Source organism: Somniosus microcephalus, chromosome 8 (genome assembly GCF_052327205.1).
Source record: "Somniosus microcephalus isolate GS21.2 chromosome 8, FLI_Smic_1.0, whole genome shotgun sequence".
NCBI classification, from domain to species: Eukaryota; Metazoa; Chordata; class Chondrichthyes; order Squaliformes; family Somniosidae; genus Somniosus; species Somniosus microcephalus.
In genome coordinates this window covers 27,203,373-27,219,990 of record NC_140994.1, presented here as the reverse complement: position 1 = coordinate 27,219,990, position 16,618 = coordinate 27,203,373, and the positions used below count along the sequence as shown (strand labels likewise).

Genomic DNA, 16,618 nt, shown 5'->3' with positions numbered 1-16,618 from the left:
GTTAAAATCGCATCAATCTCCCACATCGATTTAGATTCGGGTGGATAACACGAAACGCGGATTACACGACCCCAGCCCGCCCCTGAATTAAAATCAAGCCCATTAGGTGAAGCCAAAGCAATTAGCAGTACAATTTAAAATAAATTCAATAATTTGGAGATTTAAGGAAGAACATGGAGTAAATAAACTTCAGAAATTACAAATTGCTTGGAGGCATTTGAGAAAATCAAAGCAGACTGTGACTTCTACACACAACATAAAATGAGATGAGAATGTGGGGTTGGGAGAGCCGCCATTTATGGCAAGTAACTACACACCTAGTGGTGTGAATTTGGCATAATCCAGCAGCTGAATATCACTCAGATTTGGCAGGTCTTCCTCCAGAGCAGACCACTCAATAAGTGGCCAAGAGTTGGGGTAGTTTGTGTTAACTTCAGTGCAACAGTTGAAGCCAACACAGTACTCACGAAACCAATGCACGTCAAGATCCACATTAAGATTATCCGATCTGCTTACTGTGAGCGAGACAACTCCTTTTTTACCGCCCCCTTCTGTCCACCCCCTTCAAAAGTTCTGGCTAGTATATCCTGTACAGTGAGCACGCGGACAGCAAATCCTTTTGAATTTATACATCAAAATAAGCACAATGGCAGCCCAAATCAACAAGAGCCTGAAAGCCCAACTAGCTGAATCATACTGCTCATCGTTCAAGCTGGTTTGTATGTGCTCTGGATGAATCCAGAGACTTTGAGGTCATGCCATTAGGGATGCACAGGCTACTAAAGTGTTGTATGCATTAAAAAAAAAAAAATTGTATAAAATATTATGTATGAAGAACAAAATGTTTGAGTCCAACCAAATTTTGCTTAAGTGAACAACATTGTTGAATCACAACTGAATCTATTAGATCTAATTAATGGAAACATTTCCTCTCCTGCACAGGGTGTAGGATCATAAATAGGTTTATGAAGATCAGGTTTAAGATTTCACTACACCTAGTGCAAAGAGGAAATCTGCTGTTACATTTTCAGAGGGTTTACCTGACTTGTTTATTCAGAAATAACAACAGAAAATGCTGGAAAAACTCAGCAGGCCAGGCAACATCCGTGGAGAGAAACTAGAGTCAACGTTTCGGGGCAAACCCTTTGTCAAGACTGGAAAAGCACAGGAAATGAAATAGATTAAGAGGCCAGGCTGGGAGAGAACAAAAGAGAAGTGAAGAGACATTAAGAGGTATTCAAAACGAGACGAGATGGTGATAGGACTAGTGGAGACAAAAGACGGCTCTAGATTAGGAGTGAAATGCGCTGGCAGAATGGAGACAGCTGCCATGTGGGAGAGAAAAAAAGAAAGAAAAAAAGGGGGGCGGGGTCAAAACAATGGTGTGGATAAAAAAGTAAAAATGTAATGGGGGCCGAGGTTATGATCTGAAATTGTTGAACTCGATATTGAGTCCGGAAGGCTGTAAAGTGCCTAATCGGAAGATCAGGTGCTGTTCTCGAGTTTACGCTGAGCTTCCGTGGAACAATGCAAGAGCCCGAGTACAGCGAGGTCCGAGTGGGAATGGGGCGGTGAATTAAAATGACAGGCGACCAGAAGCTCGGGGTCATCCTTACGGACTGAACAGAGGTGTTCCGCAAAGCGGTCACCTAATCTGTGTTTGGTCTCCCCATGTAGAGGAGACCACATTGTGAGCAGCGAATACAGTATACTAGATTGCAAGAAGTACAAGTAAATCGCTGTTTCACCTGGAGGGGGTGTTTGGGGCCCTGGACAGTGGGAAGGGGGGGGGGGGGGAGGTATAAGGGCAGGTGTTGCATCTCCTGCGCTTGCACGGGAAGGTGCCAGGTGAAGGGGTGCTGGGGGTGATAGAGGAGTGGACTAGGGTGTCTTGAAGGGAGCGGTCCCTACGGAATGCTGAAAGGGGAGGGGAGGGGAAGATGCATTGGGTGATGGGATCACTTTGGAGGTGGCGGAAGATGATCCGTTGAATGTGGAGGCTGGTGGGGTGAAAGGTGAGGACAAGGGGAACCCTATCATGGTTCCGGGAGGGAGGGGCAGGGGTGAGGGCAGAAGTGCGGGAGATAGAACGGACACGGTCAAGGGCCGTGTCAACCACGGTAGAGGGGAATCCTTGGTTGAGAAAAAAGGAAGACATGTCGGAAGCACTGGTGTGGAAGGTGGCATCGTCGGAGCAGATGCGGCAGAGACAGAGAAACTGGGAGAATGGAATAGAGTCCTTACAGGAGGCGGGGTGGGAGGAAGTGTAGTCCAGGTAGCTGTGGGAGTCAGTGGGCTTGTAGTGAATGTTGGTCAATAACCTATCCCCAGAGATGGAGACGGAGAAGTCGAGGAAGGGAAGGGAAGAGTCGGAGATGGACCATGTGAAAGGTGAGGGAAGGGTGGAAATTGGAGGCAAAGTGAATGGAATTGTCTAGTTCAGGGCGAGAGCAGGAAACAGCACCGATACAGTCATCAATGTACTGGAAAAAGAGGTGAGGGAGGGGACCCGAGTAGGACTGGAACAAAGAGTGTTCCACATATCCCACGAAAAGGCAGGCATAGCTAGGACCCATGCGCATACCCATAGCAACACCTTTGATTTGGAGGAAATGAGTGGAGTCAAAGGAGAAGCTGTTCAATGTGAGAACAAGTTCAGCCAGGCGGAGGAGGGTGGTGGTGGATGGGGACTGGTCGGGCCTCTGTTCAAGGAAGAAGTGTAGCACCCTCAGGCCATCCTGGTGGGGGATGGAGGTGTAGAGGGATTGTACATCCATGGTGAAAAGGAGGCGGTTGGGGCCAGGAAACTGGAAACTGTTAAAGTGGCGGAGGGCGTCCGAAGAGTCGCGGATGTAGGTGGGAAGAGACTGGACAAGGGGAGAAAAGAGAGTCGAGATAGGAAGAGATAAGTTCGGTGGGGCAAGAACAGGCTGAAACAACGAGTCTACCAGGGCAGTCCTGTTTGTGGATCTTGGGAAGCAGGCTGTGCGGGGTTGGGGAGCTATGAGGTTGGTGGCCGCGGGGGCGGGGGGGGGGGGAGATCTCCAGAGGAGAGGGAGGTCAGTGACAGTCTTGGAAACAGTGGTTTGATGTTCGGTAGTGGGGTCATGGTCCAGGTGGAGATAGGAGGAGGTGTCAGAGAGTTGGCGTTCAGCTTCCGCTAGGTAGAGGTCGGTGCGCCAAACAACAGCACCACCACCCTTGTCAGCAGGTTTAATGACAATGTCAGGGTTGGATCTAAGAGAATGGAGTGCTGCAAGTTCAGAGGGAGGTAGATTGGAGTGAGTGAGGGGAGCAGAGAAATTGAGACGGCCGATGTCACGGTGGCAGTTAGCGATGAAAAGATCTAGAGAGGGTAAGAGGCCAGGGGGAGGGGTCCAGGTAGAACGGGAATTCTGAAGGCGACAGAAAGGGTCAGCCGTGCAGCAGGGTGGGGGGGGGAAAAAGAGAGACTCCTGGCCAGAGAAGCGGGCACGGAGACGAAGGCGGCGGAAAAAAAGAGCTCAACATCGCGCAGAGCTCGAAATTCATTGAGGTGGGGGCGTAAGGGGATGAAGCTCAGGCCTTTGCTGAGGACTGATCGTTCAGGGTCAGAGAGGGGAAGGTCAGAGGGGATAGTGAAGACGCGGCGGGGGTGAGATTGAGAGAAGGGGGGGGGGGGGGGGCGGGTGCGGTGATCAGAGGAAAAAGTGAAGGAGGTGGTGGTTCCGGAGGGGCGTTGGTGTTCAAGAGTTGATGAAGCTTGCGATCCTTGACATCGGAAAGGAAGAAAAAAAGTTTTTTGTTGAAGCGTCGGATGAGTCGAAGGATGAAATGGAAATGTGGACCCGGACAGCTTTGAGATAGAGTGCGTCGGTGCTGCTGAAGGATGTCAGAATGTCAAATCTGCCTGTGAAGACTGCACCTAGAGCTCAAAATGTCGCAACAGCAGGTAAATTAAATCTCAGTACTTGTACAATATCCTGTGCAGTGAAGTATTTAAAATCTTCCAACTGAAGTCATTGTTACACAAGTCTTTTCTCTAGACCATGGAGGATCATAAGTAACATATACTAGATTTTATGGTATTTTTGCTCGCTTTTGAATTGGGCACGAGCCCTGGCTTTACCAGTGTATGGGTAAGGCAAATCTTTGGAAATCAATGGCTTTTGGTCAAAATTATACTGCATAGCCTCTCAATTGTATTGCAGCTTTTTAAGAGCTAAGACAATTGAACAAAAAAGTGTTTTTTGTATACTGCTGGAAATTAAAATTAAAGTTTTCAGCAGTGGAATACAGCTTTTGATCTAGGTACTAGAAGAGGAAGCAACACCATAAGGAAAATATTGTGCATAGTAGTATTGTTTAAATTGTTAGATCAGTGATTGTACATCTGTAAGCACGCTGAAACACTACAATAAGTTACCATTATAAACTTGAGAAATAACAATGGGCCATATTTTGCAACCCCTACGGGTGCGTACGCGCCCGTAGGGACCGCGCAAGTTCCGGGCTTAGGCATGTGAAGCGCATGCGCGAAAACATGGAACTTGTGATCTGTCAAGAATCTGCGCTATTTGCCCAACTTCCGCCCGCTGAATGCCTGTGAAATTCTTATGCCTGTTAAAAGCAGGGGTGAGGCCTGCTTTTACCAGCATAAGAGTTTTAAAAAATAGAAAAATAAAATGTTACCACTTATTTATACATTAAAGCCCTGTCCAATAAAAGTTTATTTTTTAGCCCCATTAAAACAATTTTCCCCCCCAAAATGTTGTTTAAAATATTTAATTAAATGGCATTTTAATTTTAAATACGTAATTTAAAACATTTCATGCGTTCGTATATTTGTTTTTTTTTATAAAGTGATTCCCATTCATAATTATGGGATTTCCGTAAGTATTCCCTTCTTTCATTGGTTGGGCCAGCCCACGTGATCCCAGGGGTGCTTGCGAACCACATGCGCCCCTGGCCCCTGGATACGTGGGCCTCTGCCCATGCGGACCCGGAGAGTCCCAGTATCGCAAGCCTCTGTCTCCCAGACCACCTGGTAAATTCGTAGATATTTTTACAGGTCGGAGGCATCCGCCCGCGGGAAGCCTCCGCGCAAATTTTGAGCCAATGTATATAAAACATTAGTACTTTTGGAACAGAAAAAGGCCATTAGACCCAACAAATGACTCCCATGTGAGTGATCTTAAATCCACCACCAAAGTTAGATGTCACTTAATTACTACTTCTCGATACCTCGTCTTCTCTTTCAGTCTTTGCAACTTCGAGACATCCTGTATTATGGGCTCAGCCCTTCACACTTGTTTCCCAATTTAGACTTTGAATGCCACTGAAATGAATAAAGTAGGAAGGAAAAATTTACAGGTTTACCTTCAGATACCTATTTTGCAGGAAGTCTGGAACAGGGTTTAAAATTTGTCCCCAAGTATCAGCCACATCTTTGCTTCAAATATACCAGCATTTACTTTACAAATTGCAGCTCAAAACTACCTGTTAAAATGGTTAAATTGAGAAAAAAAAAAAATCACAAATCCAATTTCAAGGAGCCAATTTCGCAAAAACAAATTAAAATGGCATTTTTTGATCTTCTAACCTAATTAGCTAATGGGTGCATGTAGAGGTCACCATTGGCAGAGAATATACTACATTATGCCCTTTCATCAACTGTCAGAACAATTTTAATCATGATTAATGCAAATTTCAACTTCTAGCCAAGTTGGCAAAAGTCTATATTATTCAAAGCCAAAAAGCTAATCTTTAAAAGGGAGCAGAGAGTCTTCAAGCTGGACCCATTGCCAGTCAGTTCAAAATGATGCGCTTACAACCAATTTGTGGTCAGCAGCAAAGTAATGGTGTTCGCCGCTGGCCCTGAAGAAAGCTGCCCACTAAGATCTCGCGATCTCGGTGGCGAGAAGTTTGCCTTGTTCGACGCGCAAGTGATTTCAGTGGCGTCGTGGGGAGTCCTCAATGCGATGTGCTGCGACGTCAACAAGTTGTCTAAGCAGCCAATCACATTGCAGAATTCTCAGACAGGGAAGCAGGAAATGAGAACCTGCTTTTATCCCGACTTTTTAAAAATGTTACAGAGAGCAAAACAAAGATTGGGGCTCTCACATGGGGATAAGAACCTGAAATAAAGATGAACAAACCTTAAAAAATATATATTTAAGTTTCTTAAAAATTGTAATTTTTAGCATAATGGAGAAATTTGACACTCCACAAAATTTAAATTAGTTAGTTAGTTATTCAGGGCCGTAACAGTCAATACTCTTAAAACCCCAGTTACACCTAAGCCAACAAAGCCTAACAGTTAATGGGGTGTTTAACAGCAGAAAAGCCCAAGTTTTCATTAGTTTCACTGATTACACGGATTGCTGGCTATGGGGGTGGGAGGTTCACAGCGCAGCCAGCGTTGGAGCAGCGAGTGACTGACACCATTTTCAGAATTTCCGCATTTAGATGCGCATGCGTTACATCCTGAAATTGTGGTCAGTTTCAAAGGGGTAATAACAACGAACGTTATTAGTTCGCTGTTATTACCCACTTAAATCCTGGCCTATTCTGTATTAAGAGTAGTCCAAAGATTGCTACTCTTTCCTCTTTATGAAATGTACGATACATAATGAAACTCTTGTCACAATCATGTTCGGAGCATTCTTGAAATGGTGCTTACAGCCAATGATCTAATACATGTTCAAATATGAATTATTAAATTTAGTGGTTGGCCTGATGCTAGATGGTCTCTCTATTACTGCGTATTACTATATTGTAACTTCCATAATTTTATAATAAACGGGAAACTGTTCAACCTCCATCACCTCCAGTCCATCCTTTGTCATCGAATTACAGTATGCAGATGACACTTGCGTCTGCGCTTCCCTTGGAGGTCGAACTCCAAACCATCATTAACACCTTCACCGAAGCGTACGAGTGCATGGGCCTTACACTAAACATCCGTAAGACAAAGGTCCTCTACCAACTTGCCCCCACCACACAGTACTGCCCCCCCCGATTATCAAAATCCACTACAAGGCCTTGGACAACGTGGACCACTTTCCATATCTCGGGAGCCTACTGTCAACAAGGGCAGACATCGACGACGAAGTCCAACACCGCCTTCAGTGTGCCAGTGCAGCCTTCTGTCACCTGAGGAAGAGAGTGTTTGAAGACCAGGACCTCAAACCCGGCATTAAACTCATGGTCTACAGAGCAACAGTGATACCCGCCCTGCTGTATGCCTCAGAGACATGGACCATGTACAGCAGGCACCTCAAAGCACTGGAGATGTACCACCAACACTGCCTCCGCAAGATCCTGCAAATCCATTGGCAGGATAGGCGCACCAACGTCAGTGTTCTTGCTCAGGCCAACATCCCCAGCATCGAAGCTTTGACCACGCTCGATCAGCTCCGATGGACGAGTCACATTGTCTGCATGCCCGATACGAGACTCCCAAAACAAGCGCTTTACTCGGAGTTCCGGCACAGCAAGAGAGCCCCCCAGGTGGGCAGAGGAAACGCTTCAAGGACACCCTCAAAGCCTCCTTGAAAAAGTGTAACATCCCCACCGACACCTGGGAATCCCTGGCCCAAGACCACAGAAAGTGGAGGAGAAACATCCGGGAAGGTGCCGAACACCGAGTCTCTTCGCCGGGAGCAAGCGGAAGCCAAGCGCAGGCAGCGCAAAGAGCGCACGTCAACCCAAGCACCCCACCCACCCGCCCCTTAAACCACCATCTGCCCCACCTGTGACAGAGACTGTAGGTCCCGCATTGGACTCACCAGTCACCTGCAAACTCATTTTTAATGTGGAAGCAAGTCATCCTCGGTTCCGAGGGACTGCCTAAGAAGAAAGATTACTGTATTGTAATTTCCATAATTTTAAGTACTGTAGCTACACAATAGTAATTATGTACACAGTTGGACGTATAACACTGCAAAGATAATTTAAAAAAAGGAAGCTTACTCACCTTGACATATCAACTGTCTTGTAGTTTGTGAAGAATGGATTTCTGGAATCAAATTCAAAACTGCTGTGAAAGTTTCCAAAAAACGGGTTTGATGGTTTTGCATCACTAAAACCTTCTGACTTCATATTGGTGGCCTTTTCAGACTTTTTGGCATCTTTCTTGCCGGTCACACGTGCAAAAAGGCTAATTTTCTCCTTCTCTCTGTCTTTCTTGGTCTCTTTTTTAATTTCCGACTGTCTGTGATTTGCTGTACTTCTGGCTTCTAAACTTGCGCCTCTGTTCGCCCACGAGTCGCTGCTGTTGTCAAAAGGATTTCTGCTTCTTGGCAGTGTTGCGGCCTTTTGTGGTGCACACATGCCTTGGTTTGAAAACGGATCAGCTGATGACTTTGCTGGATCACTCCCATTCTTTGTGACAGAAATGAGGTCAAACTGGTTAACCTTGGAGGTGTCCATGCTCTGTGATCTCCTGTGAGGCGATTTTGCAAGAGAGTCACTTCCTGCAATGACTTTAATTGAAAAAAACACTTTAATTTAAGTCTTAATCTATATTCGATTTAAACTGCACATCAGAAAAACAAATAATTGATAAAGTAGCTTGAAAAAGCACATTTCAAATGTGGAATATACACACACACACACACACTTTATGAAAGTTTATTTAACAGACGAAATTTAATGTGAAAGTTTTTAAATACCTCTGACTTTCAACTTCAAAGCAAAAGCTTAACTTAATTACTTAAAGAAAAATCTGATTTATTAGAGGGGGGGGGGGGGGGGGGGAGGAGGAGATCAGGTCAGGTTTCAAAAGTTTCAAATCCAGAAGTAATACTATTATAATTTGTTTGGAATAATTAATGGTTCAGTTCCCCGATTCATTATCAAATTTAATGGTAAACTCAAAACAAATCATGGTGGCACAGCATGTTGGAGTTTTAATAACATGTACTACAGAGTGCCGTGAGGTGGTTTTCACCCACACTTCTCCAAGTTACTGGTCTTAACTTTATTACCATGCCGTACAGATAGTTGGCAAGCAGAGGTTAGGCATCTCTCCATTTAAAGGAGAAGGCAAGTTAAAAAAAAATCAGATGGCTTATCAGCCTGGGATAATCTTCTGTAATCCCTCGTGAGTGGCTATAAAGCAGTGGTCATGTAGGTTTGGGAGCTGATCTCCACCCCCTGCTCTTAGCCAGGTTATTCATGGCATGGGGAAGAGTACAGGATAGGAAAGGAGAGTGGTGGGGAGGGATGGATAAGGTTCTTTTATTTTTAAAAATTTATACCTCGTACTGTTGAATTTCTTCAGGAAGATCCCAAAAATGTTGGAATGACAAACTAAATCCAAACCTCCATAACAGCAAACCACATTAGCGCCAATGTTCCTTTTAGGCTGCGTTGTGCTCTGGAGCGCCAGTGCAGCTGGCTCACCGGCTTTTAAATGGGAAAAACCACGCATGCGTGATATTTTGAATGGGCCGCGCACCCAAAATAAATTAAAGGGAACATTGATTAGCACAGGTTCTACTTTAAAACACATTTGATGCAATGCCAGTTTCTTTTACCTTCGCTCCCTCTCCAAACCTTACCCAAATTCACTATTATAGAATAGTACAGCACAGAAGGAGGCCATTCGGTCTATTGAGTCTGCGCTGGCTCTTTCGAAGAGCAATCCAGTTAGTCCACTCTTTCTCCATATCCCTGAATTTTTTCTCCTTCAAGTATTTATCCAATTCCCTTTTGAAGGCTACTATTGAATCTGTTTCCACCACTCGATCAGGCAGCGCATTCCAGATCCTAACCACTCGTTGCGTAAACACGTTTTCCCTCATGTCGCTTTTGGTTCTTTTGCCAATCACCTTAAATCTGTGCCCTCTGGTTATCAGCCCTTCAGTCATTGGAAACAGTTTCTCTTTATTTACTCTATCTAAACCCTGCATGATTTTAAACACCTCTATTAAATCTCCTCTTAGCCTTCTCTGCTCTAAAGATGACAAGTGTTATGCCAACACCATCAGGATTTAAAGTGCAGTATGATTTGGACAGGTTGGGCGATTGGGCAGAAGCACGGCAGTTGCAACAGAACGTGGATAAATGCGAGGTTATCCACTTTGGTGTCAAAAACAAGGCGGCAGATTATCTGAATGGCAATAGATTGGGAGAAAGGGAAGTGCAACGAGACCTGGGCGTCCTTGTGCACCAGTTGCTGAAGGCAAGCATGCAGGTGCAGCAGGCGGTTAAGAAGGCAAATGGTATGTTGGCCTTCATAGCGAGAGGGTTTGAGTACAGGAACAAGGATGTCTTGCTGCAGTTGTACAGGGCCTTGGTGAGACCACATCTGGAGTATTGTGTGCAGTTTTGGTTGCCTTATCTGAGGAAGGATGTTCTTGCCATGGAAGGAGTGCAGCGAAGATTCGCCAGGCTGATACCTGGGATGGCAGGAATGACGTATGAGGAGAGATTGGGTCGATTGGACTTGTACTCGCTGGAGTTTAGAAGAGAGGGGATCTCATTGAAACTTATAAAATTCTGACAGGACTGGACAGACTAGATGCAGGAAGGATGTTCCCGATGGCCGGGGAGTCCAGAACCAGGGGTCATAGTCTAAGGATAAGGGGTAAGCCATTTAGGACAGAGATGAGGAAAAATTTCTTCACCCAGAGAGTGGTGAACCTGTGGAATTCTCTACCACAGAAGGCAGTTGAGGCCAATTCATTAAATATATTCAAGAAGGAGTTGGATATATTTCTTGAGACTAAAGGGATCAAGGGATATGGGGAGAAGGCAGGGACAGGGTACGGAGTTTGGATGATCAGCCATGATCTCATTGAATGGTGGAGCAGGCTCGAGGGGCCGAATGCCTACTCCCATCTCCTATGCCTCAGTTCATCTGCTGCTGAAACCCTCATCCATGCCTTTATTACTTCTAGACTTAACTATTCAAATGCAAAACATGGCCAGCCTCCCATCTTCCATCCTCAGTAAACTTTGAGGTCATCCAAAACTCTGCTGCCCTTGTCCTAACTCGCACCAAGTCCTGTTCACCCATCATCCCCATGTGCTCATTGACTTACACTGGCTCCTGGTTAAGCAATGCCTCAATTTTAAAATTCTCATCCTCGTTTTCAATTCCCTGCATGGCCTCGCTCCCTTCCCTATTTCTAACCTTCTCCAGCCCTACAACCCTCCAAGATATCTGTACTCCTCCAATTCTGGCCACTTGCGCATCCCCGATTTTAAATCGCTCCACCATTGGCTGCCGTGCTTTCGACTGCCTAGACCTAAGCTCTGGAATTCCCTCCCTAAACTTCTCCACCTCTCTTTCCTCCTTTAAAATGCTCCTTAAAACCTACCTCTTCGACCATATGCCGCAATATCTCACGTGGCTCGGTGTCAAATTTTGTTTGATAACACTCCAGTGAAGCGCCTTGGGATGTTTTACTACGTTAAAGGTGTTCTATAAATACAAGTTGTTGTTGAAAACTTCAAATCTTTATTCACTGGTTGAAATTAAATTTTTCCTCCCTTACTAGTTCAAAAATTAGTCACACTATGAAGAATAATCATTAATTTCAGTCAACAGCAAACATTCTGGTTATTGGAGATACTTGTAGAATCATAGAACGTTCCAGCAGAGAAACAGATCATACAAGTCCATCAAGTGGGCACCAGTGTTTTCCTTCATGAGTCACCTAGTCTAATCCCACTCTAATCCATACCATTTAATAGGATATACCCTGGTTCAAGCATCTATCAAATTGCTTTTTAAAAGCACTCTTGGACTCTACTTCAACAGTTTGTGGCTGATTATTCCACATTCGAACAACCATCTATGGAAAAAAGCTAACCCTTCATTACTATCTTGCTGACCAACAGAAATCACTACTCATCGTATCAGAACCCTTCATAAAAAGAAAAAAACAAGTCTCTCTTTATAACTCCCTCTTATTCCTTCTATAATCCATTTTCCCTGGTAACATCCTAGTGAATCTACACTGCAACTTGACCATTGCTTTTATATCTTTCCTACAATCATCCTTAGCAAGGTCTGACTACTTTTAAGGAATATTTCACACCATAAGCTTTAGTATTCAATATTTTAACCTACTTATGATTCAGAATTTGAAGTGTCTGCAGTATTGCATAAAATCACAGACTAGAGCATGTGCCACAAGGTAATGAAAAAAAAGGATTGTTCCTTGGCCCCTCCTCTTTCTTGTCTACATGCAGCCACTTGGAGACATCATCTGTTGACTTGGGATCAGCTTTCACAAGTACACTGACGACACCCAGCTCTAACCTCCTAATTTCTCAACTGCTTCTGTACTGCCCAACATTCGGTCTTAGATGCGAGTTGTAATTTCCTCCAGCTAAACAGTGGGAAGAGTGAAGCTGTTGTCTTCAGATCCTGGAACAAGCTCTGTACTCTCACCACAGACTTCAATCCCTGCCTGGCCACGATCTCAGGCTGAACAACTGTTTGCAACCTCAGCATCCATTTTCATGCCTGAGCAGAGTTTCTCACCCTACATCCTCTCCATCACGAAGACCACCGACTGACAGCTCCACAACATCGCCTGCTTTCACCTCTACTTCAGCCAACATGCCACTGACCCGCTCACCTCCAGTGTTCTCGCACTCTGTGAAATTCAGCTAATTCAAAACTCTGCTGCCCATATGCTATTACACATCAAGTCCTCCTCACCCATCGCACCCATCCTTGGTGACCTATAGTGGCTCCCAGTCCCCAATTTAAAATTCTCATCCTGGTGTTTAAATCCCTCCATGGTCCCAGTCCTCCCTATCTGTAACTTCCCCTGGCACTACGACCTCCAACCACCAACTTGCCGTTCCCCTGACTCCAGCCTCATGCTCATCCCCCTCCTTCGCTCCAGTGTGTTTTCAGCTGCCTAGGTTCCATGCTCTGGAATTCCCTCCCTAAACCCCCTCCACCACTGTCATCTCCTTGAAGACCTTCCATAAAATCTACTTCTTTGACCAATCTTCTGGTCACCCTCCTAACCTTTCCTTCTTTGGGTCAGTGTCTGTTTTTTCTCTGGTTATATGGGCTCCCATCTCAGTAAATCCACTTTTACAAATAAACAGCAGGAGTTGGTACTGTTGCGGTGCTCTCAAATATAACAGGTGTATAAAGCAGGCGGATGTCTAAACCAACCAGACTGCATACACAAAAGCATTCAATCCAAAAACAGGTTCTATGTACTGTACTTATGTGACCTGTTAGTTTCATAAAGTGTAGTGGCCACATCAGGAGACAGGTGCTTAATCCAAGTTACGGTCAAAATAGTTTCAATTCTAATCAGTTCAAAAACTATAATAAAAACTGCTTACAAGATTAGTCTTAAAAATTCATAAAAGCCAAATGTGAAAAATTAATTGGCTGCTTTAGGAAGCAAGCTAATTTTTGCCATTTTAAAAAACAAAATGAAATGTGTACTTACCTAGAAACAAAATCAGTATAATAAGCTTTTTGTGAACAGACTTACCCCTTTCTTCACTGGGGTGAACAGAATCTGAAGGAGGTTTGTAGACTACATGGCCTATAGTATTGGATTTAATTTTTTCCAGCGATGGACGGGGACCAGGCAAATCTGACATTGACTGGGCAGATGATAGTCTTTGAGGTCCCAAAAGGAAGGTTCTTTTTGGCTTTGATTTCAACTGTTTATCTATTTCCAATGCTTCTTGATCAGGGTTAGCAGAAGTTGTACTTGGAATGATTGCAGACGAATGGTCAGAAAAAGTGCCATCATTTTTTCTTCCTTTCATTTTGTCTTTCAGTTTGGCAAAAGGGGACCTCGTTTTATCCTTCATGGATAGATCAAACATACTCGCAGTCATGTTGTTTCGCATGAACTGGATGCAAACTTGGATTGCACCTCTTTCTTTTGACTTCTTTCCTGGTTTGGACTCCAACTTGAACCACCTAAACACAGAACATGGAACTTGTTACTGTGGATAGAGCGGATACAATTGCAAATATTAAGGTAGCTATACACTCAAAATTAACTCAGTGTTGTAGTGTAAAGTTAAATAATTTCTAGTCATTGCATTTTAAAAGGGGCAAACATAACCCTTTCTTTAAAAAAGTGCAATGACTGTGGGCACGTTTACAAGTTGTACCAAAATAGTTAGCATTCCTCAAGGTACATGTCCACTTTAGGCATTAGGTTTAGCCTAAAACAATTGTCAAAAGATACTAGAACTGTACACAGTACATATTAAACAAAAAAATCATAAAGCTTAATCCTCTCTCTATTTTCATATGAAGGACCTGTTGGGTATTTTGATTAAATATTTTATATAAAAGTGATCTCGGAGTGTAATGAGAATATGAAAAATATTTATGCAAGCCATCAGTAATCTGAAGTTGGGTACAGTTTGTAATGTATTTAGGTCTTTGCATAATGCATTAAGTATAAAACTTACTTGGCTGGCTTAAGAATTTGCATCATGTGCTTTTGATATGGTTTTGTCATCTCACTTTCAGTCTTCTCAACTCAAATGTTAACCATCACCGGACAGACTCAAGCACTTTCTATATCTACGTGTACTACTTTAGCTATATTAAAATTCATTCAGAAAGGAGTTGATACAAGGGCTCTTCTCCCAGGTTACAATCACATGACATAAATACATAGATAATTTTAGCAGCAGGCCAAGGATATGGACTTTTAAATATGAACTTGTATTTTTACTTTACTGAGCTGAGTACATTAAAAAAAAATTCATGTTTGGCATACAACAGAATTAATTCCAAGCAACCTCCTTTATTATAGTACCCTAGCCCTTCACTTACCACTTTCAGATATTATCTTTGTTCTCGAAGACAGCCTTGATCATGGTCAAGTGTTTTCATTTTTTTTAAAAAAAACAGAACTTTCGTTAACTTACTATATAGACATACCCACATGTAGGCCTATTTCAATTTCTTTTGCAATAATATCCACCGTGACTCTACTGCAAGTGCATAATGTGAACAGTTGAAACACTAAGACTAGAATTTAATTTGTAGCTTTTACAGCTATTGGTCGTTTTAGTTTCCATTTTACAGATAGACAATCTCAAAATGATGGTTTGCCAGCCAAATAATTGCAAACTAATTTCACAAAGTTAATACTGGCTTTGAATGCCAAGTGATCAAGCTAATTAGACAATGGCGAAGCAATATTGAGGACATAAATGTTTTTTTCCCCCCCAAATTGTAGTGCAATTATTTCAGATGAATTATGAAATAAAACTACACAAATACACTGGTGAGCAACAAGCAATCAAGGGAAGCAACATCACTCCTGAAAGAGGATTTCAGTAAGCAATGGTTAGAAATAACTCACTTTACAAAAAAGAAATATAGATTTCTCAATTAAAATCCATTTCCTCCCCCCTTTAGCAGTGCTTCTTAACTCAGCAAGGGGATGCATGCGCAAAAGGGGTCAAAGGAAGAAGAATTCGCATTTTATTTTGTGCCTTTCATGACTGCCTACAAAGTGCTTTTGGACATCCTGCAATGAAGTACTGTTGTAATGTAGGGAAAGGCAGCAGCCAATTCGTGCTCAGTAAGGTCCCACAATCAACCAGGAGATAAAGGAGAAGATAATGTTTTTTTTTTTTTTTAAAAAGTGGTGTTGCTAAATATCGGCTAGAACATTGGGATAACGCCCCTGCTCAGTTTAACATCTCATTCGAAAGATGGCACCTCCAACAGTGCAACACTCCCTCAGTAGTGCACTGGAGTGCCATCCTAGATTATGTGCGCAGGTCACTGGAATCCAGCCCCCAAACTGGCCATTTAATGGGTTTCATTTCCTGTGCTTTTTCCAGTCTTGACAAAGGGTTTCGACCTGAAACGTTGACTCTATTTCTCTCTCCACGGATGTTGCCCGGCCTGCTGAGTTTTCCCAGCATTTTCTGTTGTTATCACTGGAATTTATGGCCTTCTGACTCCAAGGCAAGAGTGCTACCACTGAGCCAAGGCTGACACCTACACAAAAGGTAGAGACCTGAAAGGCACCAAGGGGAGAAATCTTGCATGCGAAGAAACCATAATAAAAACATTGATTGAGAGTAGGCGTGGTAGTGAAAGGTGAAGAGACTAGGAGTTTCAGGAATAGACCAGAGGGCAAGGTTGAGACTTAGTAGAAAATGGAGGTCTGTGGAGGCAAAAATATTGGTAACATGTAATGGCCAACTTCATTGGTAGCCTTTACATTTGTTTCCAGAATTCTTGATTATTTTTTCTGTTCATTTATAAGTGAGCAAGAAAGCAATATAACAGATGATAGCTTTTCCTACATGTGAGTGAATCACATGGTTATTTGAGCAAATCAGAAAATAGAGTGATCTTTTTGTCCTAGATACATATTTAAAGCAGAATATAATTACTGTATATAGATACATTTGTATGGGACAACATGTGATGCTTAAGTGGCTGTACATCCTTATCCATATTTAACATTTCTTACCAGCTGCAATAATACTGGGTCATCCTCAATTATGCTAAATGAATTCTGAGCTATAAACTTTAGTCACAACAGACTGTGTACACCACCAAACCATCTGGGACTTTACCACAAATACAGTAATACAGCTGCATTTCACTTAACACTTGAAAGGTTACTACAGTATCTCTGTATCTGATTAT

The 16,618-nt window shown here is 43.3% G+C and overlaps 1 protein-coding gene across 5 annotated transcripts in view; it reads right to left on the bottom strand.

Moving 5' to 3' along the window:
• Nucleotides 1-16,618, bottom strand: part of rab11fip2 (RAB11 family interacting protein 2 (class I)) — a 101,601-nt gene that overhangs the window by 42,819 nt on the left and 42,164 nt on the right. For 3 of the 5 annotated variants that reach the window (XR_015079198.1, XR_015079197.1, XM_085994402.1), the window contains exons 2-3: nt 13,419-13,903; nt 7,958-8,465 (exon numbers count right to left, since the gene is read on the bottom strand). Coding sequence is in view for 2 of the 5 variants with exons in the window: in XM_085994402.1 (XP_085850528.1) it covers nt 7,958-8,465; nt 13,419-13,903 (993 nt within the window). In the remaining 3 variants the exon portion in view is untranslated. Of the gene's footprint in view, nt 1-5,223; nt 5,318-7,957; nt 8,466-13,418; nt 13,904-16,618 lie in introns of all 5 variants that reach the window. The other 2 variants (XR_015079199.1, XM_085994403.1) reach the window with 2 other exon arrangements.